The 25,059-nt window shown below is 44.2% G+C and overlaps 1 protein-coding gene across 3 annotated transcripts; it reads left to right on the top strand.

The window, feature by feature from the left end:
* The first annotated feature begins 1,091 nt into the window (after positions 1-1,091).
* Positions 1,092-24,307, top strand: MYO1H (myosin IH). 3 transcript variants are annotated; one of them, XM_031592442.2, is made up of 32 exons: positions 1,094-1,416; positions 9,280-9,438; positions 9,848-9,963; positions 10,716-10,914; positions 11,369-11,449; positions 11,878-12,057; positions 12,375-12,473; positions 12,630-12,743; positions 12,976-13,047; positions 13,630-13,749; positions 14,151-14,218; positions 14,517-14,622; positions 15,013-15,093; positions 15,555-15,646; positions 17,065-17,159; positions 17,367-17,413; positions 17,897-17,977; positions 18,441-18,546; positions 18,700-18,817; positions 19,077-19,190; positions 19,625-19,701; positions 19,998-20,066; positions 20,534-20,618; positions 20,819-20,978; positions 21,090-21,173; positions 21,611-21,704; positions 22,179-22,234; positions 22,340-22,475; positions 22,629-22,696; positions 23,041-23,138; positions 23,766-23,865; positions 24,054-24,307. In XM_031592442.2, exons 1-32 carry the CDS (start codon positions 1,387-1,389, stop codon positions 24,075-24,077), a joined length of 3,129 nt encoding a protein of 1,042 aa, XP_031448302.2. In that variant the 5' UTR covers positions 1,094-1,386; the 3' UTR covers positions 24,078-24,307. The 3 variants fall into 3 exon arrangements, with proteins under 3 accessions (XP_031448303.2, XP_031448302.2, XP_089976845.1); XM_090120719.1 differs by lacking the exon at positions 1,094-1,416 and adding an exon at positions 7,129-8,260; XM_031592443.2 differs by lacking the exon at positions 15,013-15,093 and having other exon boundaries at positions 1,092-1,416.
* Positions 24,308-25,059: the final 752 nt, after the last annotated feature.

Below are 25,059 nucleotides of genomic sequence, written 5' to 3'. Positions count from 1 at the left end.
AGAACCAAGCTTTCCTCATGTTCTCTGTTAGGGGACTCTGCTCCAGGCTGGGGGGAGGGGATGTGGCCACCTGCCGTGGAAATGGAGATTTTACAAACAGAATGAAAGGCGAGACAAAGGCGACATTATCTGCCATGCGAGCTGTTGGGGACTGAACAGCAACTTGCATATGGTTCGAGTTTGGCACAGCCTTTATTTTTATCCTCAGACAGGATTCCCTATCTGGTTATTTACTGTATTAATGACAGGAGACAGAATTACAGCAAATGGGCTGAGTGCATTCATTACTGTGATAATTGTTGCTCCATATGAAGCTGGGACAGCCAGGCACTGTACAGAGCCCTGAGTCCGAGCACGTGAGAGCAGATTTTATTTTCAAGACAGCCAGGAACATGGATTTTAATAGTAGCACCTGATTCCAACAAATGTGTAAACCCAAGAATTTCCTACAGTTTTTCAAGATGCAATAAAATAAAAAAGCATTTGCTGATGTATTGGTCTGCTGTTTGTTAGTCTGCAATTACATTACCATCTAACTTGTGAAAACACTAAGTCATGCCATTCAAGGAGAATTTATTTTTTAAAATTCAAGTATTAAAGACAAAAATTTGCTTGTAGCAACCCAAGTTCTGTATATTCTGCATATACTGTATATAGCAGAAGGGGAAATGGCTTCAAACTAATAGAGGGAAAATTAGGTTGGATATGAAGAAGTATTTACACTGAGGGCAGTGAGGCACTGCACAGGGTGCCCAGAGAGGTGGTGCTGCCCCATCCCTGCAGACACCCAAGGTCAGGGGACGGGGCTGTGAGCACTGCTGGAGCTGTGGGTGTCCCTGTGCACTGCAGGCAGTGGGAACAGATGGCTTTTGGGGGCCCCTTCTGACTCAAACCATTCTATGATTTTTTTTTCTCTTCTCTCTGTTCAGCACAAATAATTCAATCTTATATATTAGTATATTACTTTTTTTTTTTTTTAATATATATTGCACTTTCTTCTTAAACATTGCTAACTTATTAAAACAAAACCTTTCTTCTTTTCTATGTGAGGGAAAAGGAATAGATTTTACACCAGCTGTACCGTGGCAGTCATTTTGTATAGGATCACAGCTGAGATGGTATTACTGTTTTGTTGCTGCTTTCAAAAACTTTCCTCTTCATGTAGTACACCTTAGTCCTTAGGACACCTGTTTTAGCAGGTTTTCCTTGTTGCAGATGATTACGTTTCCCTGTGTCAGCCTTTTAATCACTTTTTAATCTACAGCTGAGTCACTTCTCTCTCCATCCTCTACCCCTGTAGCAGTGTGTAATGCAGTTAGAGAGTAATTTGCTGTTTAAGAAGGTGGAGGCTGATTTGTTCCTTTTCTGCTTGGCTTGCTTTGGGTCATGTCTTATGACAATATGGAAGAAGTGAGGGTAAGTTCAGAGCTTCTTGTAGGTTTTTATGCTGGCATGTGTTCCAGCTAAGTTAGGAAGGACTGCACTGTCAACAGGCTTAGGTGCCTGGTTGGCACTGTGTGGGGAATAATGATTTTCCTTCCTGCTGCAAGGAAGAGAATATCTGGGGTTATATGGGGTGGTGGTGTGGCTGAGGAGGAAAGGGGCTGTCACCTACTTGAAAAGGGAGAGCAGATGGTGTTCTTGTGCTCAATGGAGGAGGGGGCCTGGAGAAGTGGTGGGGATGTCCTGCTTTGTACCCAGTGTGTAGCAAAAGTAACTTAGACCTCTGAGTTTCTGTAGTTCTTCCTTCTCTTCTGTCCCTATCCTGGTTACAAGTGAACAGCAGTGCTGCCACTTGCTCTCCCGTGTTCTCACAGCATGTCCTATCAGCAAAATGTCTTCGTGCTTGACTATTGCATTGAAATGCTTGTTAGTTAAGTTTCTTGTGTGCGTGGTGGTCCAGGAAAGCTAAACCAACGAGGGAAGTTGGATAAAGATGTTTGCTGAATTGACTTGAGGAAGGCTTGCTCTTTATTCCTGAGAACGTTCCCTTGCTGCGTTGCCGTTGCCTCTCTAAACTCTGCTGAAATAGTATATTTACCAAAAAACTTGCAGCTAGAGAATGAAGCTGAACTCATAGCCTCTTCAAATAAACCCTCAGAGCTTTCCCTTCCTTCATCCAAAACTGCAGCCTTGGCATCTGGTGCTTCTTCAAGCCTGACAAGCCGGGCCCAGAGTAAGCACACGCTATAAGTTAATGTGAGCGTATGGGTGACCTCTGCTGTAATTCAGGTGGATTGGATCTTGCACTGCAGCCTGTGCAGGTGACCGGTTTGCAGCAGCTGTCAGAGGAACCCCTGATTTCTCTGAGTTCCAATGCAAAGGTAATGGATTTTACTATGGAACTTGGGCACTGGCACAGGTTGCCTGGGGAGGGGGGATTCCCTGACCTTGGAGGCATTCAAAGTCAGGCTGGATGGGGCGCTGATCACCCAATGGAGCTGTGGGTGTCCTTGTGCACTGCAGGGGGGTTGGACTAGGTGACCTTCAACGGTCCCCTCCTATTCAGTTCAGGGCTCTGATGTGGGGATAATGGCATTTACTATGGGACCCTGTGCTAAAATCTTGGTTTAGGCTTATTGTTGTAAGTATTGCCTGGCTAGTTTGCTTTCAGCTTCTACACCTCTTGAGAGAAGCAGTCGTACAGGTCAACCTTTCCTTGCTTTCTGATGTCCAAACTGTTCTACCCTCAGGATTTGTGCTGGTGTATCTGAGGTAAACTTGTTGAAGTTCTGCTGAATGCAGACTGAGCTGATGAAGGGAATCGAACATTCCTTGCACGTTCGTAGTGGGTTTTGACAATTTAGGGGTTATGCACTGGAAGTCAGATACTCTTAATGAATGCACTGGTGCCTGCTGACAGTGCTACAACCTGGGAGCACGGAAAGCCTGGAGGTGGGCTGGGAATTTTAGGAAGGACTGCTTTCACCAACCTGGCTCGGAAGGAGCAGCGCTATCGGCCCCTAACCCAAAACGCGAGCTGCTCATATTAACCTGACAGGCGATTGTTTTATTAAAGCTGACGTGCTGAATGGGACTCTTTTTAATGATATTCTTTACCTGTCTCATTGTGTTAAAGTGGGGAAAGGATGGGGGAGGAGGGGGTGAGGAGCACACAGCCCGAGGAGGGCGAGCGGTGGCAGGTGGGGCTGAGCACCAGGAGCAGCTCGGCGCGTTGAGCGGCCCGGCTGAGCCCATGTAGGCCGCATAACAAGAAAGAGTTGCTAAGAACAAATCTCTATTGTTCGCTGTCATCTTTAAATGAGTGTCAAAGTAGGCAGGGGGGCTTTGACCGTTAACCGCACAATTTAGCCTGCCCGTTGTGTCCAGCAGCCCCCACCTCCTTGGAGTTTCTCAGATTAGAAAAGAAGGCCTCAGTCCCTTATAAATGGGCCAACTCTTCTCCTTTGTGTGCAGACTGCCCAGTGTGAAATCTGCAGTGACGTTAAATGTTTTCTAATGAATAATTACTGAAAGGAAATGGAGGAATATATGTGTAATGGATTGTAGCGCATTAAAATGTTTTATTTTGCGCACAAAAATGTTGTCCTTCACAAGCACCACGATTGTTTCTGAGGGCCTTTTGTGGGGGCTTGATTCTCAATGGATTATCTGTGAGCTCTTACATTTCGAATAGAAATCAAAAGGGTCCTTTGGCAAACTAATGTTTTTCAAAATGGCAGCCATGAAGCCCATTTAGTATTTAAAGTTTGGGTTTTAAAGAAATGTTTGAACTCTAGAGATTTTCTCACTTTTTTCTTTCTTTTGATTTATGAAAGTGAAGTAGTTCACCTCGACCTCTCTTCTATTGAGAAAGACAGACAGTCACCCTTTAACAAGTCTATAGTGGGCTATTCCCTGGATACAGACAAGAGGCCTTAAGAATTGTTGGCGTTTCCCTAGGCTGTTGATTAACCTTAAAACCCTCTTATTCTGTATTCTTTTGAAAAAAAATTAGGTTACAATGTGTAAATTTTTCCACAGTATAATTGTATTTATGAATTCTGCTGCCTTGGGACATCCCAAGCTACTGTATGTGCTTCTCAAGTGCTGCCTTACAAACCCAAGACGTACCTCTTTGGCGTTGCTGCTGTGTTCCCAAGTACAGCTGGTGTGCAGAGCTTTGCTTTCTGTAAAAATGTGGTAGAGGTTTCCAGGGATGTAGGGGCTGGTCTAACTGAAATAACTTAAAAAAAATAAAAATAAAAATAAAAATAAAAATCTTTTTGATGCTGCAATCATACAGATGCAGCGTGGTTACTTGGTGTGGATCTGATCTGCTTCTTTGGTTTTATGTGCACTTCAAGTTTATTTGAAAATTACTCTGAACAAATGAATTCTTATGAGCCACACCAGAGCATCTACAGCGGGAGGGAAGTATTTCCCTGGGCTTGCCGTTATTCTGGTGCAGTAATGCATTGCCCCAAAACTTATTGCCAAGCATGCAGCAGTACCATCTCCATGAAGACTGCAGTCTCTGATTGCCACTCAGGGAGGGCAGGAAGGGATCCAGGCTGCTCTCAGAGCAGCTGCATGCAGCCCTTCCTCCATCAATATGGCATGCTGCAAGCTTGGCCTTGGGTTGCTGCTGGGAGGGAGGGTGTAGTACTGCTGGTGCCCATCTTTGCTCTCCTGCTGACTTGGCCATGTAAGAAACAGCCTCTGCTTCCAGCTGTGCTGACTGTCTCAGGACATCTTTCTTACCCCTTTCTATATGGTCAAGTTCTGTCACTGCCTTTTGGGCAGTCTTCTTGGAGAACCTTTAGCAGAGCAGAGCCCAAGGAGTTTCCTCGGTGTAACCCTTGCAGTGCCTCCATCCTATTTTGACGAGCCTTAATGAGCAAATTCCTGTTGAGCACGAGGGGTGCAGGACCGGGTCAAGGAGCGCTGCCTGTTGCAGTCAATGACTATTTCCAAAACAGAGCTTTGACGTTCCTAAAGGAATCTGTTAGCAGTGTTGCTCCAAGCTCATCTGTCTTGAGCAGGTTTGAGACTCTCACTTCTATTTTACATCACGTGGCTCCAGAGGTGCCTGCTTTCTGTGCTGCATTCCTGTGGCATGAACTTCATTTGCTTGGATCTCAACAGGGTAACAATAGAAGAACAAGTTGGGTATCACAATGGATTCCTTAGGATGCCAGCTGGAGACAGGGCTGAACAAATAGACTGAGCTGTGCCTTAGGGTTGCTGTGTCCAGTGTTAAATAAGGCTCTGGCTGTCAGTGGGGGTGGGAAGCCTTATTGCAGAGATCGTAACGCAAGTGTGCTCTTGTCAGTAAGAATTATCTGACCCTGTGGGCAAAAACTGATTGATTCTGTTGGGAAACAGATGTTAAACAGGTGGTTTTCCATTTCTCTATTAGAAATACAAACTATTGGGTGTTAAAATTTTTAGTTTGAGTGTTCTTGTTACAATCTAGCTGAGGACAAATTGAAAATGTTTTTGTTTACTCAGCTCCCCAGATCTTACTCTTCACCTTTTTTCCTCAATGACTCTGAGCCACGAGGTAAGATACTTAACTCCTTGATGTTGCTGTAAGACCAAGCACAGCTATTTTGTGGTCTGTATGTCAACTTTTGGCTTGCTCTGAGCTCCTTCTGAAGGATATCTCTGTTACTCGGAGAGGTTAGATTTGGGTGTGAAGCTTTATATTTAAAAGCTCCTAATGGGTTTGAGCATCACCTGGAGAGTGTGGTTGAACAGAAGTGAGAGGGTGCTTGCTCGTGAGTCACTGGCTGCCCAAATAGAGGGGTTTCATTCTGTTGGCTGCTTATGCAGAGAAGTAGCCATGGGAAAATAGTCTGTTACTGTTGATTTCTGGGTGGGTGGAGGAAGGGGAAAGGAAGGTCTGGCGTTGTCTGGGAGCCAGCGCTGACCGTAGTCCAGGCTGTAGCCATTTTGGGGTAGTGGGTCAGGGGGAACCCGTCCATTGCAGGGGAAAACCTCGGGAAACTTTGAGAATTAAAATGGGTTTCGTAGTGACCTCTAGTGGGAAGCGAAGCTGAGAGCTGCTGGAAGGGATGAGCCCATTCAGGAGCGGTGGTTTGTACCTGGATTGCTTAAACTGCGCATCAGGAGGGTGAGAGTCTATTTTTGCCTTCAAACTCCAACTTCATCCTTTGGACGATATTTTACAATGCCTTTTAATGAGTCCTTAAGCATAAACCTCATCACGGATCGACTGTTGGCCGCGTGTTAGATAATTCATTAAACAGCAAGGATGTTACGATCCCTGCCTGGGGAGGAAGGCACACGAACAGGACACACGATACGTGGTGTCAGCGGGCCTTCCCTCTAGCCCTGTTAACTCTTCATGGAAGAAGCACGTTTTGGAGAAGGAGTTGGCAGGAGATGGCACATCTGCTTGGGTGACAGGTAAAGCATGGAGGAAAAAGGCTTCTGAATGCGTAGGGTGGTGTTGAAGGAATCCAGCATCTCATTGGGTTGGGATGGTTTTGGGGGAGAGCAGAAGAGCCCCAAGGAGATTTCTGCTGTTGTAAGGGAGTGGGTTCTTATGGATGGATCCAATAGATCTGGAGTTTGGTGGCATGTGTGACATTTTGGTAACAGTCTGGGTGCTCACCTCTTTGAGTGGGTATGAGGTTATGTGAAAGATGCTCTGGGACAGACGGTGCTCACCTAAGGCTCCCACCTGTGTGTTTGCATGGAGGATGTGTGGCATGGTTTGTGTCTTCAGTGCTTCCAAAATAGCAGTGGCATTCTAACTGTTCCTCTCCTTCCCCATCTCTTCAGCTCTATTGCATTAAATCAAAAAAACAGCAACGTTAACCTAGGAGCCTGTTGAAATTGAGTACTGAGCCTTCATCAAAGATGAGTAGTAATCTTCCAAAGATTACTTGATTTTAATTTAATTTTTAATAACTGCTGCTTGCCAGGATTTGTTTCTATGCTACAAGCTTTGCCTAACACATTGCCCTGTTGCTCCTGACTTTGTTTTAGCCCCTGCTTAAGCCACAAGTCTCATGAAATTGTTTTGATCCAGTTTAGCTCCTTGTGGTTTTTAGTGTCTATAGGCAAATCCCTTTGGGAAAAATGAAGCCCTCACTCTAGCCAGAGATAGGTTTTCTGGTAGAGCTTATGTCTCAGTAGGCAAGAAAGAAATCTCCTGGTGCTTATAGTTAAGTGATGAGGAAAGGAAAACAATCCTTTTTAAAAAGAGCAGTCGACAGCACCGTGCTGGGGTAATGTGTACTGCTGATGAGTCCTGCAGGGTATCTGTTACTGTGGATGACACCAGGTAAGGACAAAACTCCCACGAGTGGGGCTGGGGCAGGAGGTGGTAAGCTATGCTGTGATCATAAGATTTCTAGACCTCAGTGATAGCAAAATGCTCAAAATCTGAGCACAAAGCAGCCCAGAAAAGAGCATGGGATTTTTTGTCTGCCAGAGAACAGAGGGTCATTTAGCAATTAACATACGAGTGAAAGAATTAGGTTAAGGAAACCTGATCAGCTAGATGGCTGCTGTGGTTTCAGCCTTTCTCTTTCAGGTCTCCAGGGTTGGAAAGGAGGTAAAATTCTGCTGCTCAGGCTGTCCCGAGTGCAGGCTCAGAACAAACCCACCTGAAGTGCCAGCAAGCATTGTTTATGGGACACCTCTCTGCCAAAGTGATAAACTATGACCTCGTCAGGCAGCTCTGTGCTAAGGCCAAATCAGAGTGGAAAAATGAGTATCAGCTGTTCAGGGCAAAAAATAAAGGAAAGCAAGGCAACAAGTCCTTGTATGATGTTAGTGTAGTATGACTTCATAAACTGGGTTAGGACTTAAATAGTATGTTGTCAGAACATCTTTCTCTGTAGTGTTTTGGTAATGTTGCTGCTGAGCATAAATTTGCAAATGAGTGCTTAAATTCTGCACTAAAATATGGAACTGATTAAAATCTCTGTTTAAGAGCTCTCTGATTCTGGTCAGCATATTATGAGCTTGTGCTTTAGCTCTTTATTTTTGTGAAATTATGCATCTAAACCTACCAGCTTTCAGTGTCCGATGCGCTGTCATCCTCCAGTGAAGCTATGCAGTCTTACAAAAGCCAACCTCCAAAGCCAGGGCTTGCCAAAACTTAGCAGAAACATTTTACACCGTGCCTTCTCTCTTAATGCATGTTCAAACCCTTGCACGCTCACCTCTTGAGCAGTGGAGCAGCAAGATGTAAAAACTCCAGTGTCATGAGGGCAGTATAGGAATAGCAAATGTGCTGGGCTTGTGTGCACGTCTCTGCAAAGCCTGGGAGTGCTAAAAGGTAAGTTGCTCAAAACCTTAATTTCTATTGTAAGGAAAGTATTTCAGCAGGAGTTATTCTATGAAATGTGTAATCCCCAGGTCTTTATATTTAATGATATCCTATGGTATTATTTATTGTATAGTAACAAACATATTTGCTTGCTTGCTAACATGAAATTATCAGCTTGTTTTAATTAAGAAACAGTGAGTGTGTGGTTAATTTGTATAGCCCTTGAAACAAGAGCTTGATCCTCAGCAGTATTTTCAATATAAGGTCAAATTAATTACAAACAATTGAAAGTGGAGTGTGTGAGGGAATTATGTTCTGTCGGTGACATCCTTTCTGCCTATTTCAGCCTTTTGAGAAGCAGGTTGGGGAGGCTAGTAAAGGTTTAGTGGGTTTTATTCCAAATCTCTGCTCAATCAGTTTTATCAGATCAATGGACGGGCTTTTCATGTTGCAGATTTCTTGCTGGTGTGTGGAGACATCTGCTGCCCGTATTTGAGAGCTGCCTGTGGAGGGCATTGGTGGTAACTTAGTGGTCTTGCTCAGTCCTCCTTACTGTAGGACTGAGATTGGTAGTTAGAGGTTATGTCAGATGAACTTCTTCAGGGGATTCTCAGTTCTGATGGGTGTATCCATGGGAAATTCTTATGTGTAAGGTAGTTGCTGGTGGCATAGAAAGCAAAAGTGTGTCTGGTGTCTTCCACTGACAGCTGCAGACCTTGCAATTACTTTGTCTAGGTGGAGTTAATGACGTGTTCCAGGTCACACTCAGATCTTTGGAGCTAGGCTTCAAACAACTGTTCCCATAGTGAAAGCTGCTGGAAGATTTGGGTTTCCTCTCTGATTGTAATGTGTCTTAAAATTCTTGATTGTAAAGAAATCCATGTGTGCTCATTGATGTGAAACTGATAACTTTGGGGAGGGTGTTAACACCACATTGGCATTACCTGTACTGGGTTGATGTGGCCCTGAGGTATGGGGAGCTACTGGGCTCTCTCCTAAGCCTACACCATGCAACCCTTATGTTGTAGAAGGAAGAGGTGGAAGATAACACCGACATCATCATGGAGGGGGCTCTGATAGCCCGGGACAGAGTTGGGGTGCAGGACTTTGTGCTTCTGGATTCCCACACCAGTGAGGCTGCTTTCCTGAACAACCTCCGCAAGCGATACCAAGAGAACCTCATCTATGTGAGTGCCTGTTTCAGTGTGAGTGCTGCTGAGAGCACAGTTCTAACTTTGGTTTCACTGAGCACCGAGACAATAAACCTTGATAGATGTAGCTGGTACCCAGCAGAGCGCTCACCCAGGAGAATATCAAAACATAAGGCCTTACGGCATACATAATTATTACGTTTGTTTTATGGTTCCACTCCATTCTTACAGGGTTGATTTTGAAAGTTTAGTGTTGGCTTTGAGGCTTGGAAATGGTGCAGCTGGTGAGTGAGGCTTTTCTGGTTTCTTTTGGTTTTGTTTGTTCTTCTCGCAAGTTCTGTGCCATCTTTTCCCATAAAGTTGTGATATATGTGACTCTTCCTCAAGAAGCTCTCTCTCTAGTGATGGTACTGATTTTCCACCTCTATGCATTTTCTTCTTGCAGACATACATTGGCACTCTTCTTGTATCTGTCAACCCTTACAAAGAGCTGGATATCTACACAGTGACCCAGATGCAGCTTTACCGAGGGGTGAACTTCTTTGAACTGCCACCACATCTGTAAGTAGAATCCTTAAGACTTCAGCTAATATGAATATATTGGATGTTGTCCCTGCTGCTGAGTATGAGCTACAAGAATGTGTACCCAGAGTCTGGTGAGCATTAATATTCCTATTTTTCTGTAGGTAAGGTTATATTTGTCTTCTAGCTGGCTGTGAAAAAAGGGGAACAGAAGGGCTGAGGAATAGTGGTGGGGGACTAAAGAGGAAGAAACTCTGAGACAGTCTTGCAGGCAGTTGCAGAACTAGCTCAGTGCTCTCACACAGCTCTGCTTGGGCTTCTGACACGGGGCGGAAATTGAAAATTCAGAATTCTGAGTTGAAGTTATTTTGGTGTTTGGAAATTTTCAGGTGATTTGAGTGGAGTTGAGGTTGATAGGTTTTGTTTTTGTTTTCCTTCCTGGCATATTTGACAAGGACTCCATTGTTATCTTTGTATCTATTTCTATAAGCAGAAGTTGGGTTTTTTTTGTTCCACTGGAATAAAAACTGGCTCCTCTGACCTGGAAGGAGTCAATAGTGTGTATAAGCAACATTCACCACAAACATACCCAGCCCATTCAAATCCTATTTCAACAGTGGAAAAAGAATGAGCTTTGTCTGTCTCTTAGAGGCTGAGAGACTCTGGGTAGCAGACTGGTGTTTTGATCTCTGCTTTCCCAACATGTCCAGTGCTTGAGATGTTAGCTGGGGAGTACACCCTACTTCCAATGGATGCTTCCCCTCTGAATCCTTCTTGTGACTCTTGTTCAGATATGCCATAGCTGACAATGCCTACCGGGTGATGTGCAGTGAGTACAACAACCATTTCATCCTCATCTCTGGGGAGAGTGGAGCTGGAAAGACGGAGGCTTCCAAGAAGATCTTGCAGTACTATGCAGTCACCTGTCCGACTACAGAGCAGCTGCAGGTCGTTCGTGATCGTCTGCTGCTGTCAAACCCTGTTCTGGAGGTAAAAACTGGATGAATGCAGTGTAGAAGAGCTGCTGATGGCCTCCTTTCATGAGACTTTCCTGTCTGTACACTTACACCCAGGAATGGACTCTTGTTTTATGTTATGTGTGCAAACCATAAAAGAATAGTGTGAATTAGGCCTCTTGGTAGCACAAGCACTTAACATTTCTAAACATTAAGTGATATTAAGCTTGTTTTTATACAGGAGGATAGCTGAAACTGGGAGTATGAGGACACTGTACAGTGTACAACAGATCCTCATGATGCTGCTTACAGTCATGCTAGAAAGAGGCGTAACTTGTCTAGCTGAAGTCCATGTTAAAGCTATGGAATATATTAGTTTGTGTTTCTTTAATCCCTGTCAATTTTGTAGTAGGACTTGACTGCAGCAAACCTTTGTCCTGTTGCATCAAGTTCTCTGTAAGTGACTTGATTTATCTATTTATCCATAGGCTTTTGGAAACGCAAAAACTCTGCGAAATGACAACTCGAGTAGATTTGGGAAATACATGGACATCCAATTTGACTTTAAGGTGAGAACAAACTTAATGAACCGCTGTTCAAACAAGCTCTGTCAGTGAGCCTCTTGGATGCCTACCAGGCAGCACAGGATTTATTAGTTCTTACTAACACTGCAGATTTCTGACCTTATTTTTAGAGGTCTTGCATTCTGTGAGTGAGGTGACTAGTTATATATCCTGAAAGCTTCCTACATTACTCTCAATGCTGCCAGTATTTGGTAGAATTTTAATATATGTAGTTGCAAAGGGTGAGTTGCACTAGAGGACAGGAAATTCTTCAGATATATCTTGAATTGCTGGTGGATACTATCCCTGAAATAGAAGAAGACAGCAGGAAAGAAACAGTGCATCTCCTGATGCTGCTGCTTGCTCCTACATTGGATGAACAGCCATCTTGACGTCACCTTTCTGGTGCTGGTCTAACTGCTTCATTTTGCTAGGGAGCTCCAGTGGGAGGGCACATCCTCAGTTACCTGATTGAGAAATCCCGAGTTGTCCATCAAAACCACGGAGAGAGGAATTTCCACATCTTCTACCAATTGTTAGAGGGTGGAGAGAAGGATCTTCTCTGCTGGCTTGGGCTGGAGCGCAACCCTCAGAAATATGCTTATCTCATCCAGGTCAGTGAGAATTTGGCTATCTCTCTTTTATGTCTGGAATTGTAGGGATCTTTTATTACCATAGAAACAGAAGATGGCTGCAAGCCCATGCTATTCACAACACTCTGCCATTTGGTGGTAATTGCTATCCAAGTGCCATGTTTCAAGTAATTGTTGCTGAAAGAGCTGATCAAATGAGTTGGTTTCAGGTTTAGGAGTTCAGTAACCTTTCTAGACAGCTGCAGACTGCTTCTATACAAGCTGAGGAAATGAAGTATTATGGCCAGGCTGCGTTTGTTGTTGATTCACCAATGAAATTTAGTAATTCTTTCTTCTAGGGTCGATGTGCCAAAGTGTTTTCTATTAATGACAAGAACGACTGGAAAATAGTCCGCAAAGCCTTTTCTATCATTGACTTCACTGAAAAAGATTTGGAGGTATGGAAGTCAAAAGTCCATCCAAGTGATGGAAGATGTCTTGTTTGGGTGATGTGTCTAAGGACTGAGATGTGTTTATGAGCATGTGCAGAGAACCAGCACTGCTCCATGGAGATGTAGGAACTTGTTTTCTAACAGTATATCTCCCATTATTAGCATCTCTTTGGAATAGTTGCTAGTGTCCTGCACCTTGGGAACATTCAGTTTGAAGAGGATAGCAATGGACATGCCATCATTCGCAATGGCACTCAGATCAAGTGGATTTCAAAGGTATCTCCCACCTCCTAGACAGTATCAGCAAAACAAATAGTATAAAGAAAGCCTTAACTTTGTTTCTTTCTTTGGGTCTGTTCACCAAAGTGGAATGATAGCAAGAACTGGGCGTTTGTATAGCTATAAACAATTTCAAACTGTAGGAGATGTGCCCTAATGATCATACATACAGTACTGTTTCAGCAGTCTCCTGCTGTCCATACTGAGAGCAGTGTTTGTTTCTCTCCAGCTCCTGGGTGTCCACTTGTCCATTCTGCAGGAATCCCTCACCCATCGGAAGATTGAAGCCCGCTCTGAAGAGGTACTGAGCAGCTGGAACCAGTGCAGAGACAGATGAGGAGTTGTGCTCACAATGGTGTTTCAACTGAAACAGATTAATTTGGCTGTCCTTCTCCTCATCTATATTGCCTTGCTGTTCTAGCCTGAGACTTTAATAGGGTGACTCTTTTAGTTTTGAATATTCTGGCTGAATGAACTGGTAACTACTAGAAAGCTGGGAACAGGGACTTGCAAGCAGCTGTGTGTTTGAGCCAAACAATTTCCATTTGTTTAGTTCCTGGAGTGCTTCTTGGGAAACCAGACAGCATAAATAGAGAATAGCACTGTATAAACTATTCTTTGAACTTGAGTTTGTACTAAGTTTAATAAAATAAAACTAAAAGAAGTGAGGAAAGGCACTCCCAGTTCTACGATGTTTAGTACTTTCCAAAATGTAGTATCACAGTCCTGCTGACATGGAGATGCAACAGACTGAAATAATAACAGTAAACAAAGCTGTAGGTAGAGTTGCTGGTTCTCCGTGCCAGAAGTATGAACTAGTTTTGCAGAAGTTTGCTGTGATGAGGTATGTTCTTTATTGCATCTGGTGTATCTTTACTTCTAGGTCTTAAGCCCGTTGAATGTTGATCTGGCATTCTATGCTCGGGATGCTGTAGCAAAGGCAATTTATGGACGGACTTTCACCTGGCTGGTCAACAAAATTAATGGCTCCTTAGCCAACAAGGTTGGTTCCTTGTCTGGTGTCCTCCTAGAATTTTGGAGCTCCTCCAGTTAAGGCCCAACAGCACACGTGAGCAAATACCATGCACACTCAGTAATGTAGGGTCATCCCACAGCTCTGAGTTGAAAAACTTTAAAGCTAGGTAAGAAGTGTGGAAGGTGGTCTGTTAAATATTTCTTGTACTGAGTTTCCTGCTTCATTGTGTCCACTCATGGTGGTGATGGGTTTGTGGTTGGATTTAATGACCTTACAGGTCATTTCCAACCTTAATGATGCTGTGATTTACTCCTTTGGCATCTCAAAGTAGAAGTTTAGAAGAAGTTTAAAGAAGAAAAAAGCAGCACAAAACTGTGCAGGGAAGAAGCTTTAGCTGCAGCAATAGATACAAGTTGTGTCTTTAACAGGATTCAACTCGTAAGACTGTCATTGGCCTGCTGGATATCTATGGCTTTGAAGTGCTGGACACAAACAGGTAACAGCAGTTTCTGAGAGTGGGGGGCAATCTGTCCTTGTGGCTGTGGGAGTGTGTGCTGAACCCTACAGGACTTTTTGACCATAGTCTTGTCCCAGCAAAACAAGAAAAGTGGCTGCAAATGCACTGGGTTAGCTCAGTAAGTAAATAAAAACCTTGTTGCTTTTTAATAAAAATCTTGAGGTTTAATCTGCAGAGAACTGGACTGTTTGGCTGGAGAACAGTAGGTGGCGGTGGGAAAAGTAGAACTGTGTCCATGAAGTAATTAAAAAATATTTCTCATTTAACAACTCTGAAGCTTTGAGCAGTTCTGTATTAATTACTGCAATGAGAAACTCCAGCAACTGTTGATTGAGATGACCTTAAAGGCAGAGCAGGAGGAGTACGAAATGGAAGGAATAGAGGTAATTCATTATTCTCCACCTCTTTGTCTCCTTTGAACAGCCACTGCATGGATTGCTTTTGATCATTAATGAAGAAGGCATCTTGTCTGTCTCAACTGCAGTGTTTCCTTGTGCCCATGGAGAAAGCTATACTTTGAGTATATGCATGGTCTCATCTTAAATAATTCTCATCTAAGCTTATTCTGCTTCAGTATACCTTGCATTCTTTCTACCAAGGAGATGATTCCCAAATTTGTAGAGTTCATTTTCGCATTGCTCCTGTGAGAGGTATAAGATAGCCAAGGATCTCTTTCTGTAACCCTTTTGAAATTTAATTTGGCCTAGTCTTAATTCACATCTCTGGAAGGGGAAGAACATTCCCCAATCTCTTCTTTATCCTCTTATTTCCAGTGGGAACCAATTCCGTATTTTAACAACAAGATCATCTGTGACTTGGTTGAGCAGAAACATAAAGGAATAATTTCCATTCTGGTTTGTACTACTTAAATTATCATGCTTGCCTGTGCTCTGTTGTAGTGGTTCATAATCAGTTCTAATTATGTGGTGGTTCTGTGTTATTCAGGATCTAAACAAATAGACCTTGTAAACAAAGACTGATTCATCCAGATAAAAAATCCTGTAAGTCTGTCTGGATTTTGGGTCTAGTTACATCATCTTTTTGTTTAAATGGGCTATAAACAATAAAGGATGAGTCAGGGCATTGCCGAATCTGGAAGAAAATGGCAGATCTGATTTATCTTGATTTATTGTGTTAGTTCTACTGAAATCAGATAAACAGAATTCCATGTTTAACCAGCAAACTGCTTACATTGGGCAGACCTTGGTAATTGTGGCCAAACTCTCTAGTTTTGCTGAACAATGTGGTGCTAAATGTTACTGAGGAGGGAATGATCTGTTCAGAGCATCCTTCTATCTGGTGTCTGCTCTTTTAGGATGAAGAGTGCTTACGACCTGGTGAAGCAACTGACTTGAGCTTCTTGGAAAAGCTGGAAGAGAAAGTAGGAGACCATGCCCACTTCGTGACGTATGCATTTATGCTTTGTATCCTACCACAAAGGAAAATTTCCCATCTCTTACCCATAACAGAGCAGAAGTTGGACTTGAAATTCTTAGGGTTCTCTTCCAACTCAGGATGTTCTGTGGTACTATGAGTACTGGGGGAGGAAAAAGTTTTGCTCTGTACCAGAGAAAATCAAGCAGCCTGTCTGTTGTCTACCACTGTAATGCTCCAATGTCTGGTGGTATTAAGTAGGTTGTACTGTGGAGTCCTGCTTTGTACTTGTATGTATCTTGCAAAAAGGAAAAAAAAAAAAAAAAAGAAAGAAAGAAAAGGGGTTGACTTTGAGACTATTGGATTGTTTTGTCCCCTATTGACCAGGGGAAGATGTAGGTATTGTGAAGAGGAGCCTAAGACCCCAAAGCTGTATGGTGGATGTAGATAATTTTTCAAGAGTCCGTCTGGATACGTGTGTGAGCTTTAGATCTGAAGAGGAAAGAAAGATACCTTTGTCTGCATCCCCCAAATGATGAGTACTTTCAGTCAGGACTCAGTTTATGTTATTTGCAGATCCTGTTTTGCTGGCTAACGCGTTGATGCGAGGCTGTTCTGGCAGTTCCCAGCAGAGCCCTACTGAAAGGCTTCTGCTCGTCATCAGTTCAGAGTCATGCTGCTGAATTGTCACTTTCTATGTTTCTGATCATCAAAGCTGAGTGGAAAATCTGTAGCCAACTTCCTCATCACTGCAGTGTGCCTTAAAACTGCTCTGTGTGATTAGAAGTGTTAAATAGAAACATTAGCGCTACTTAAATAGGAGCTGTACTTGGCAGTGCTCTTGGAACAAAACTTTTGATGTACTAATGTGCTGTTGTGACACAGCTCAGTGCTGTTAGTGACTGCTTGCAAAGCTGGGATTTATACTGCAAAGTTGTTATTTTTCTTCCCAGTCCTTACTTTCTAATATTTCCTGCTATTCTTTACAACTGTGATTCCTCCTTATTTCTATTCTTGTCCCCAGGGCACAGTTTCTCAAATGATGCTTTTCCTCTGGTTTTGGTTTGAAGTTGACGAAAGTGGTGGTGATCTTAGTATGGAGGCTATGAGAATGTATTTAAATGAATGTCATAGGGAGAAGCCATATTCCAGGCAGAGTGATCGTTGCCAAATGGCAATGGATGCTTTGCAGATGTTTTGAGGAGTTTGTGGTCAATGACTCCGATTCTCCAGCACTAAATTTGCTGTGAGCTGTTCAGAATGGAGAGGCAGTTCTTCTGATTATGGGTCGTAACTGTATAATCAGAGCCACACTGATAGGAGCAGACACTCAGTACGCTTCCAGCTGTCACACAGCTGCTTTTTGCACAGGTGTCTTTTTACAGGCTGAAGAAATCTGCTGTTTTCTCTTGGGATTTTTTGCTTTTTCTTTTTTTTAAATCTCCCTGTAGTCGCAAGCTTGCAGATCAGAAAACACGAAAATCCATTGACTGGGTGGATTTCCGCCTCCTTCACTACGCAGGGGAAGTCACATACTGTGCAGTTGGTGAGTGTGACCGAGGAGCTGTTCTGATGTTACTTGCACACTTATGCCAATGTGGCAGATGGAACGTGGGCACTGACTCCACACGAGGGTGCTATCCACACGGTGTGCTGGGCCCTTGGGGTGGCACCCAGCTGCTTCCCAGTGAAGCCAGTGCTTGCCCACCTGTGCTAGAGCCTTCTAATAGAACAAAGCCTTTTTTCTCTTCAGGATTTCTGGAAAAGAACAATGATCTCCTGTACAGAAACCTGAAAGAGGTAAGAGCAATAAAAGAGGATGCTCTTCCCCAAGCATCTTGCTAGAAGAGATGTTTTGCTGAAGCTGTATTTAATCTCAGCAGCAATCAGGAACATGTGTTTCTCTTTAGCATTTGGCATTCCTCTGAAACCTGTCTTTATAAAAGAGCACTGTCCTCCATTGAAATTGAGACCAGTGCAAAGGCTTTTATTGGGCAGATACAGCAGCTTCATGCTGGAGCCATAGGTGGCCTGGTGACCTGAACTTGGGAAATCAGGCTGCTTCTGGTCTTAAACTTTGTACATCAAACTTCAGTGCAGAGCTGGCTGTCCTTCTAGCAGATCCCTGATTTCTGGCTCCGGAGCTGTGCATGTGAAGGAGTCTCTTCTAGGTTTAGCTTCTAGCACAGGAGGCTGTTGCTTGAATCTGTGCTGTGCGTTCTTATGGCACCCTAGGAAGGCATGTATGCTAAATATAACAGTTTCTCACTGATTGTGTTTCAGGTGCTGTGCAACTCTAAAAATGGAATCATTAGAGAGTGCTTTCTACTGTCAGAACTGGACAGCAGGAGGAGGCCAGAGACTGTGAGTGTAATGTTCAGTCTAAACTTTGAACAGTGGTTTTACTTCCCGAGTCTGCATTTCCCTGCATTGCTCCTGAATTCAGTGCATTTGTTTTGTTTTTGAGGATTTTTTTTTTTAGCTTTCTTGTAGGTGAACAGAGATGATGCTGAGGCAGCAGCAAGCAATGTGGCATAGCCTGCTGTTGTTATTAATGCATCATTCTAAAATGAGCTCTGAGCACAGCATCCAGCAGCCTCCGGTTTCTGAAGGGCTACCTTGCGTGTCCAGATGTATGGCAGAGACTCAAATTCTCCAGCTAAGCACTCTGTCCAGTTAGCTCATGATTAACTATGTTTCTAAATTGTGCTAATGCGTATGTCAGCCTTTCTCTTGGCTTTAAGAGGAGCGCAGTGAATGAGTTGACTTCAATCCCGCAGTGCTTGAGTTTCAAAGCTGAGAAGTCTTTCTCTCAATGTCATCTTAGGTTGCAACCCAGTTCAAAAACAGCCTGATGAGTCTGATAGAAATCCTGATGTCCAAGGAGCCTTCTTATATCCGATGCATTAAACCAAATGAGAACAAGGAACCAGGTAAGGCGTTAGGCTTAGTGCACTGTTGAAGTAACGGAGTGAGGAGGTGCAGGGTAATGGTGGGCTTGATTTCTTCCATATATCTCCCAATAGATGGATATGTGAGTGAGCTTTCACATATAGTATTTATCAGTGGATGCGTGTTTACTGCAGGGAAGTTTGATGATTGCCTGATCCGACATCAGGTAAAATACCTGGGGCTGATGGAGCACCTGCGTGTGAGACGGGCTGGCTTTGCGTATCGGCGCAAGTATGAGCACTTCTTGCAAAGGTGAGCAGAGCTGTTCTCCTGTACAGCCAGAATCTGCCTTCCCATGGGGCTTCAGATCAAGATTTATTTAAACGTCTCGTCCTAGTTCTAAGGTGCAGAGGCACTGGGCTTTTCCTCTGCACCAAACATAATGTTCGTAGGTGGTTTTGATCTGTACCCGTGTTGATCTGCTTTGAATGAAGAATAGGAACTGGTGGCTGCTCAGGGAGAAATGCCCCAACATCAATTCACTTACAGTGATGTCCTGATGATCTTTCAGGTATAAATCCCTGTGTCCTGCTACCTGGCCACACTGGCACGGGCCTGCAGCCGAAGGTGTGGAGAGGCTTATCAAGCACATAGGTTATAAGCCTGAGGAATACAAATTGGGAAGGTAAATTTCTTTCTCTAGTTCTTATCTCTGTTAGTTGGCTGCACAGTGCTTGCCATTCTGATTGTTCTGTCTGTGACCACGAGCCCAGGGAGCTGCAAGATGTGGCAGTGTGAAGCAGGTCCCTTGAGTTGGTTTTTGCCTGGCCGTGTGAATTGGGCAGAGTTACCTGGGTCTGCAAGCCTGAGGGTTTCTTCTTAATGACCTTAAAACAGGGCAAAGTAAACTCACCCTGAAGGTATGGGGCAAGGAGTCCCAGAGGTGTGCGTCACCACTTGCTTTTCACACTTTTGTATTTCTCTGGGGCTTGAATCCAGCCTCATTTTTTCTTCCTCTGGGTTAGGAGGAATGGGTTCCTCTGGCTCAGCACCAGACCTGCTAGTCCAAGACAATGCAGGCTCACTGTGAATAACCTGTTCCTGGTCTCTTTTTTTCAGAACCAAAATATTCATTCGTTTCCCAAAGACTCTGTTTGCTACTGAAGATGCGTTTGAAATAAGAAAGCACCTGTTAGGTATGGTTCCAGTTCTCTTTATCATACAGACAGAAAGCAGAGGCTGAGTGGGCAGTGTTTGTGGGATCCAGATGCACAGAGATGAGAGCTGAGACTCGTCCTGAGTGTTACCTGATTGTAGCTGCTTAAATCTCTGTGCTGAAGGACGTTCTGTGCAGGCTACCTTTGTTCCTGCTTTGTTAGTCCTTTGTACCTGGTTGTGCAGGAATTCCTGTGTCTGATCATTGAGATCAGGAGCTGTGCCTTCAATCTCAGGGATCTTGTTAGGTATAAGCATATCTCTGCTTCTTTGTCAGTTTCAAGACTACAAGCCAAATATAAAGGACGCCTTGGGAAGAGAGACTACCAGAAGAAGAGAAAAGCAGGTATGGGCTCCTGGAATCAAGGGTTCTCTTCTCAGGGCTGTTTTCTGGTAGAAGTTGTAGCCTTGAGAAGTCATGAATCTATTTTCTTGTGGGTAGAAATTTTTGCTTCTGTGGGTTCTGTTGGTGTTAGGTTCACTAATGGCCTCAGGTTGCTCCAGGAGAAGTTCAGATTGCATATTAGGAACAATTTCTTCTCCCAAAGAGCAGTCAGGCACTGGCTGCCAGGGTTGTGGAGGGGTCATTGTCCCTAGAGGTGTTCAGGAAATGTGGAGCTGTGGCATTGAGGTATATGGTTAATAGGCATGGGGTGGGGTTGGGCTTGGGGATCTTGGAGGTCTCCTCCAACCTTAATATTCTACAGTTCTGTAAAGATCAGCTGAAGGGAAGAGTCAAGTATAATTCCTGCCCCATGAATTTGGAGGACAGCATGGCACAGGATCTCTGGTACTAATGCATGACTCTTGCAGCTATCAAGCTGGAGGCTTGTTGGCGAGGAGTGCTGGCACGGAAGGAGGCCAAGAGGAGGACCTGGGCTGTTGAGATCATCAGGAAGTAACTATCCCCATGGGGAGGGCTGCAGGTGGTGGGTCACAGTGTGATTGTGGCTCCTGGGCAGGGAAACCAAGGCACCTTCATGCTTGTTGCTAAACTGTCCCTATTATTAGCCCATTATGTGTCTCTTGTGATGACTGCCTTGCACTTCCATTGATTTGAGTGTAATGTGGAAGTCCTGATTTGGATATCTTCTGTAGATTCATAAAGGGTTTCATCAATCGGAAGAAACCTCTGTGCCCAGAGAACATTGAATTTGTGCGGCTTGTGCAGTACAAATATCTCATGAAGCTTAGAGATCACATCCCCAGAAACGTCTTGGACAAGAGCTGGCTCCAACCTCCTTCCATCCTGGAAGAGGTGAGGTTTGCTGCAGGTCTCTCTTGTGCGCTGACCTCAGGTTGTGAAGCTGCTCTGACAACTGCATTTCCTTTTTGATCTTTTTATTGCTTTTTTTTTTTTGTAATGTAGATATCTGAGATGCTGCAGAAAATGTGTATTAGGAACCTAGTACGGAAATACTGCCGAGGTGTCACTCCTGAGAGGAAAGTGCAGGTAACTAATGCGTGGGATGCAAACGTGCAAGTTGGAAGTTGCTGCACACACGTGATGTGTGTAAATTGCTCCCCAGTGCAAGCTGTTCTTTCTGACTGCCACCTCTTCTTCTGCTGAGCAAATGCTTCTGAGCCTGGCATTGTAACATACAGGGCAGTTCTACAGATGCGTAGATCTTAATCTTGTGATGTTAAATCTGAACGTCATCTAACTGGAACAGATCCATAACAAGAGAGTCTTTAAGGCTGTTTAGTCCTTATTATGTCTTTACTTAGTATAATTTGGGAACAAATTAAGGAAGAAATGCAGTTTTCATTTGACCCAAGTTGCACGAGTGAGAGGACAATGCTATCCATAGCTTACACTACACTATATGCTATAACTGCTGCTGCTCGTGGAGAAACTGAGAGGGTAGAGGGTGTTCCTTCTCTTAACAGTTACAGCAAAAAGCTGTCACAAGTGCCATTTTCAGAGGAAAGAAGGAGGGCTACCAGCAGAGCATAAACCTGCCCTTTGCGGACACGCGGCTGAGTGAGTACATGTGCTGGGACCCCACCATTCCAATTCCTTTGTCCTGTTGTGTTTGGTGGCTGCTGGCAATCAGTGCCCCAGGCCTTGCATCAGGCTGTGATGTACCTGAAATCCCTTTTTAAGACAAACCTAGGCAAAAAAGGCTGGGACTGATGGGGATGTGTGTGAATGTGCTGAATGGAGCAGAGCTGGTTGCTGCAACGCGGTGTGGGTATCCAGCCCCAAGGTCTGGAGCTGCTGGGGGAGGAGATGTGAGCCTGGGGGATCTGTTCTGTTGGTGCAAAACCATGCTGAGGGCAAAACATCACTGAAATAGAGTTAGGAGTGGTTTCTAAACCATCAGTTTTAAAAGAGTGATCTAATGGGACAAGAATTAATGGGATTGATGCAATGAATGCAGCTGTTTGGTGTTCCCAAGACTGGTGGATCAGCAGTCTGCCACCCACATTCATGTCTTTCTGGTTTGATCCACAGAAGAGACCGATATAAACCCCAAAGTGCTGCAGCTCATCCAGGGCGAGAAGGTGAAGGTAAGGAAAGAAAGCTGGAGCTCAGCAGCTGTGTTCACATCCCAAGCCCTGCAGCTCCACGTAATCCCACAGAGGGAGGTGCTGATCCCAGCTCCTTATTCACAGTATGCAACCCCCGTGGTGAAATATGACAGGAATGGCTTCAAAGCACGGGATCGCCTGCTGGTTCTGACCCAGTCCTCAGCATATGTGGTGGAAATGGCCAAGATCAAGCAGAAAATAGACTATGCCACTTTGAAAGGTAACAGTGCAAATCCAAGTGGGGCTGCTTCTGATGCTTGATCTGTCCAAGGCACTGGAAAAAGGATTCTTGAAGCAATGCTCTCTCTGAGAACGCTTTTTTGCTGCAGAATGGCCAGAACAGCTGTGTGTCTGTGTGCTGTTTCTTCTGCAGGTATTTCTACCAGTAATCTGGGTGATGGGATCGTGGTCATCCATGTTCCTGAGGACAACAAACAAAAGGTAGGAAGATGAAATGTCACTGATAATTTGTGGTTAGAAACGTCTTGTGGCTGATGCTTCTAATATTTCATTTAAAATACTGAGATGTGATTATCAGGGTTTATTAATTCACGGGTATGTCTACTTTCGAATTCTTGTTGCTTTACCATGAAAGGATTCTCTTCTCTTTTCAGAGCTACAGTTGCTACAAATCCTAAATAGATGTTTAACTAATCAGATTTGGAGGTGGCCATTGCTCTGCAGCCAGGACTGCAGAAAGGAGTTCCTCTGAACACACAACTGCTGGCTGGGTTACGTGTGGGGTGCATTGCCCACTGACCTTGTGCCCCTCTTTTCCCTTTCAGGGAGATGTGATACTTCAGTGTGAACACGTCTTTGAGACGGTCACTAAGCTCTGCATGCTGGCCAACAAGCAGAACCTTGTTAAAGTTGTGAAGGGAAGGTAAGGAAGGCAGTTAGCATGACCTGCTATGTTTGTTTTCTGCTGCTGTGACCTGGGCCTGAGGCTGTGGGCTCAGTATCCTCCCAGCAGATCCCATTAGTGCTGGCTCTGTCTGAGGACAGCCTGCAGGGCTGAGCTGGGGGTCACTTTGGGATAAATGCTTCTCCCTGAACTCAGAAGGCCTCCAATTGTGATGGCTGAGTGCAGGAGCTTCCTCGGTCACACCAGCTAAAAGCAGGTGGATGCGGTCCATCTCTCAGATCTATACAGAAATTGGAACTGGCGTATGAAACCTGTACTTCTGTTCCAGCTTTTCTCTCTGGCCTTTGCGTTTCAATTGTAATTGGATTCTTTCTGTTCAGTGGTCTTCTCCAGGTCAGATCTGCTTATCTTCTAATGCTTAATTGCTCCAGGAAAATTCAGGTGCCCAGACCAGGCAGGCATGCTCCATTCATCAAACCCTCTTGGGCTGTATGGTATAATGCAATTGTTTAGGAAATTTACCTAAGCTGAAGGGCTCTGATCTTCTAATCTAACGAGATTTGCTAAGGGAACAGAAATAAAGTGGGCTTAGAGTAAAGCCTATTGCAAGGAAAGCATTGCAGAAGTAATTGTCTGTATTTGCAGCCTTCGGTTTCGCATTGGCTCTGGGAAGGAAGGGACAATGGTGTTCACTGTTGGGCCGGAGCCTCATGTCTTTAAAGCCAAAGATGGACAGCTTACAGTGGTAAGGCCTCATCAGGGCACTGAGAGCATGGTTTTGGCTTTTCCCTCTGATGCTCAACCCTTCTGAGAAAGACAGTTAAGTCCTAGAAAGGACCTCTGGAAGAGAGTTGTCTTTGTGAAACAGTTAAATAGGAATCTCAAGGACACACAATTTGTATTTAACTTACTGATTCCTTTCTCTCATTCCAGGTGTCAAACCAGGCAAAGTCTTGATGAGAAGCAGTTCCAGTTTCTGGTCACCAGGAATGGAAAGGAGTCTGCAGGCTGAGACCAGCACCTGCAGTACCCCTGCAATCTTTGATGCCATAGGGTTGCTGTGACTTGAGAGTTTGCTTGCATCTTTTAGGTACCTTTTTTTTTATAGCTTAAAACTACTGAGTTGTATCTAAATAAATTCATCACCTTGCTGTAATGTTCCAGGATGCATAGATTCTTGTTACATGCTGTCACAGGGTAACGTTTAGGTAGTTGCACAAGTAAAATGTCAATCTGTGCAACTAATAACCTGTAGCAGAGCTCTGAAGGAAGGATTCAAAAGGAAAAGACTTCTCTAGGCTGTGTTTTGAGTCACTGTACTAACCAGGAGAAACTATATGAAATGCAGGTGAGTAGAGTTCAGTCTCTCAAGCAGCATGCAGAGGTATGATTTTAAATGTAGCAGTGAGGTTGGTGTATCATCTGGAAATCCCAGGAAGATGCTTCCTTGTCTCCAGGCATGGGGGAAGGAAGACATCTTAAAGTAGTACTGTCCTTGCTTTTCCCTGCAAAACAACTATGTAGTGCAGTAAGACTCCAGAAGTGGTGATGAATGGGACAGGTGACCACACTTTTTTAAGAGGGGACATGCTGATTTGGTATAATTTGGTTCAGAGGAAACCTTCAGCAGCAAGAGACTGAAGCTTTGTCTCCATTCAAGGAGCTGAGATATTGCTTGCTCCTTAAGAGTGCAGCTCCTTCAAGCTGCATATTTTGGCAGCTATGAAGAGGTAGAATACAAGAATTCCCTTTGCTCTCTCTGGTGCCTCATGTTGAGGCCAACCTATGTAGCTCCTCCTTGACTGAGGCTACAGCCTGCATGAGAGCCAGATCACTGGTGCCTTGGCTGTGAGTGGTTCCAGGAGGTAAAGCTAACAGCTAGGGGAAGATGTGTAGCATTTCTTACTGAAAGTTCTTTCTAGCTCCAGGGACCATGAGG

The sequence above is a fragment of the Phasianus colchicus genome, chromosome 18 (genome assembly GCF_987193195.1).
Source record: "Phasianus colchicus chromosome 18, bPhaCol1.hap1.1, whole genome shotgun sequence".
In the NCBI taxonomy this organism is placed as follows: Eukaryota; Metazoa; Chordata; class Aves; order Galliformes; family Phasianidae; genus Phasianus; species Phasianus colchicus.
The sequence above is the reverse complement of the archived record's forward strand: the minus strand, read 5'-3'. Positions and strand labels throughout refer to the sequence as shown.

What these genes read in the sequence shown, in the direction of transcription:
- MYO1H (XM_031592442.2), top strand. Translation starts at nt 1,387, where the DNA reads ATGTCTTATGACAATATGGAAGAAGTGAGG. An exon ending in GACCATGCCCACTTCGTGAC is followed by an intron (nt 15,647 to 17,064) that starts GTATGCATTTAT and finishes ATCTCCCTGTAG; the next exon opens with TCGCAAGCTTGCAGATCAGA. An exon ending in GCTGTTGAGATCATCAGGAA is followed by an intron (nt 20,619 to 20,818) that starts GTAACTATCCCC and finishes TATCTTCTGTAG; the next exon opens with ATTCATAAAGGGTTTCATCA.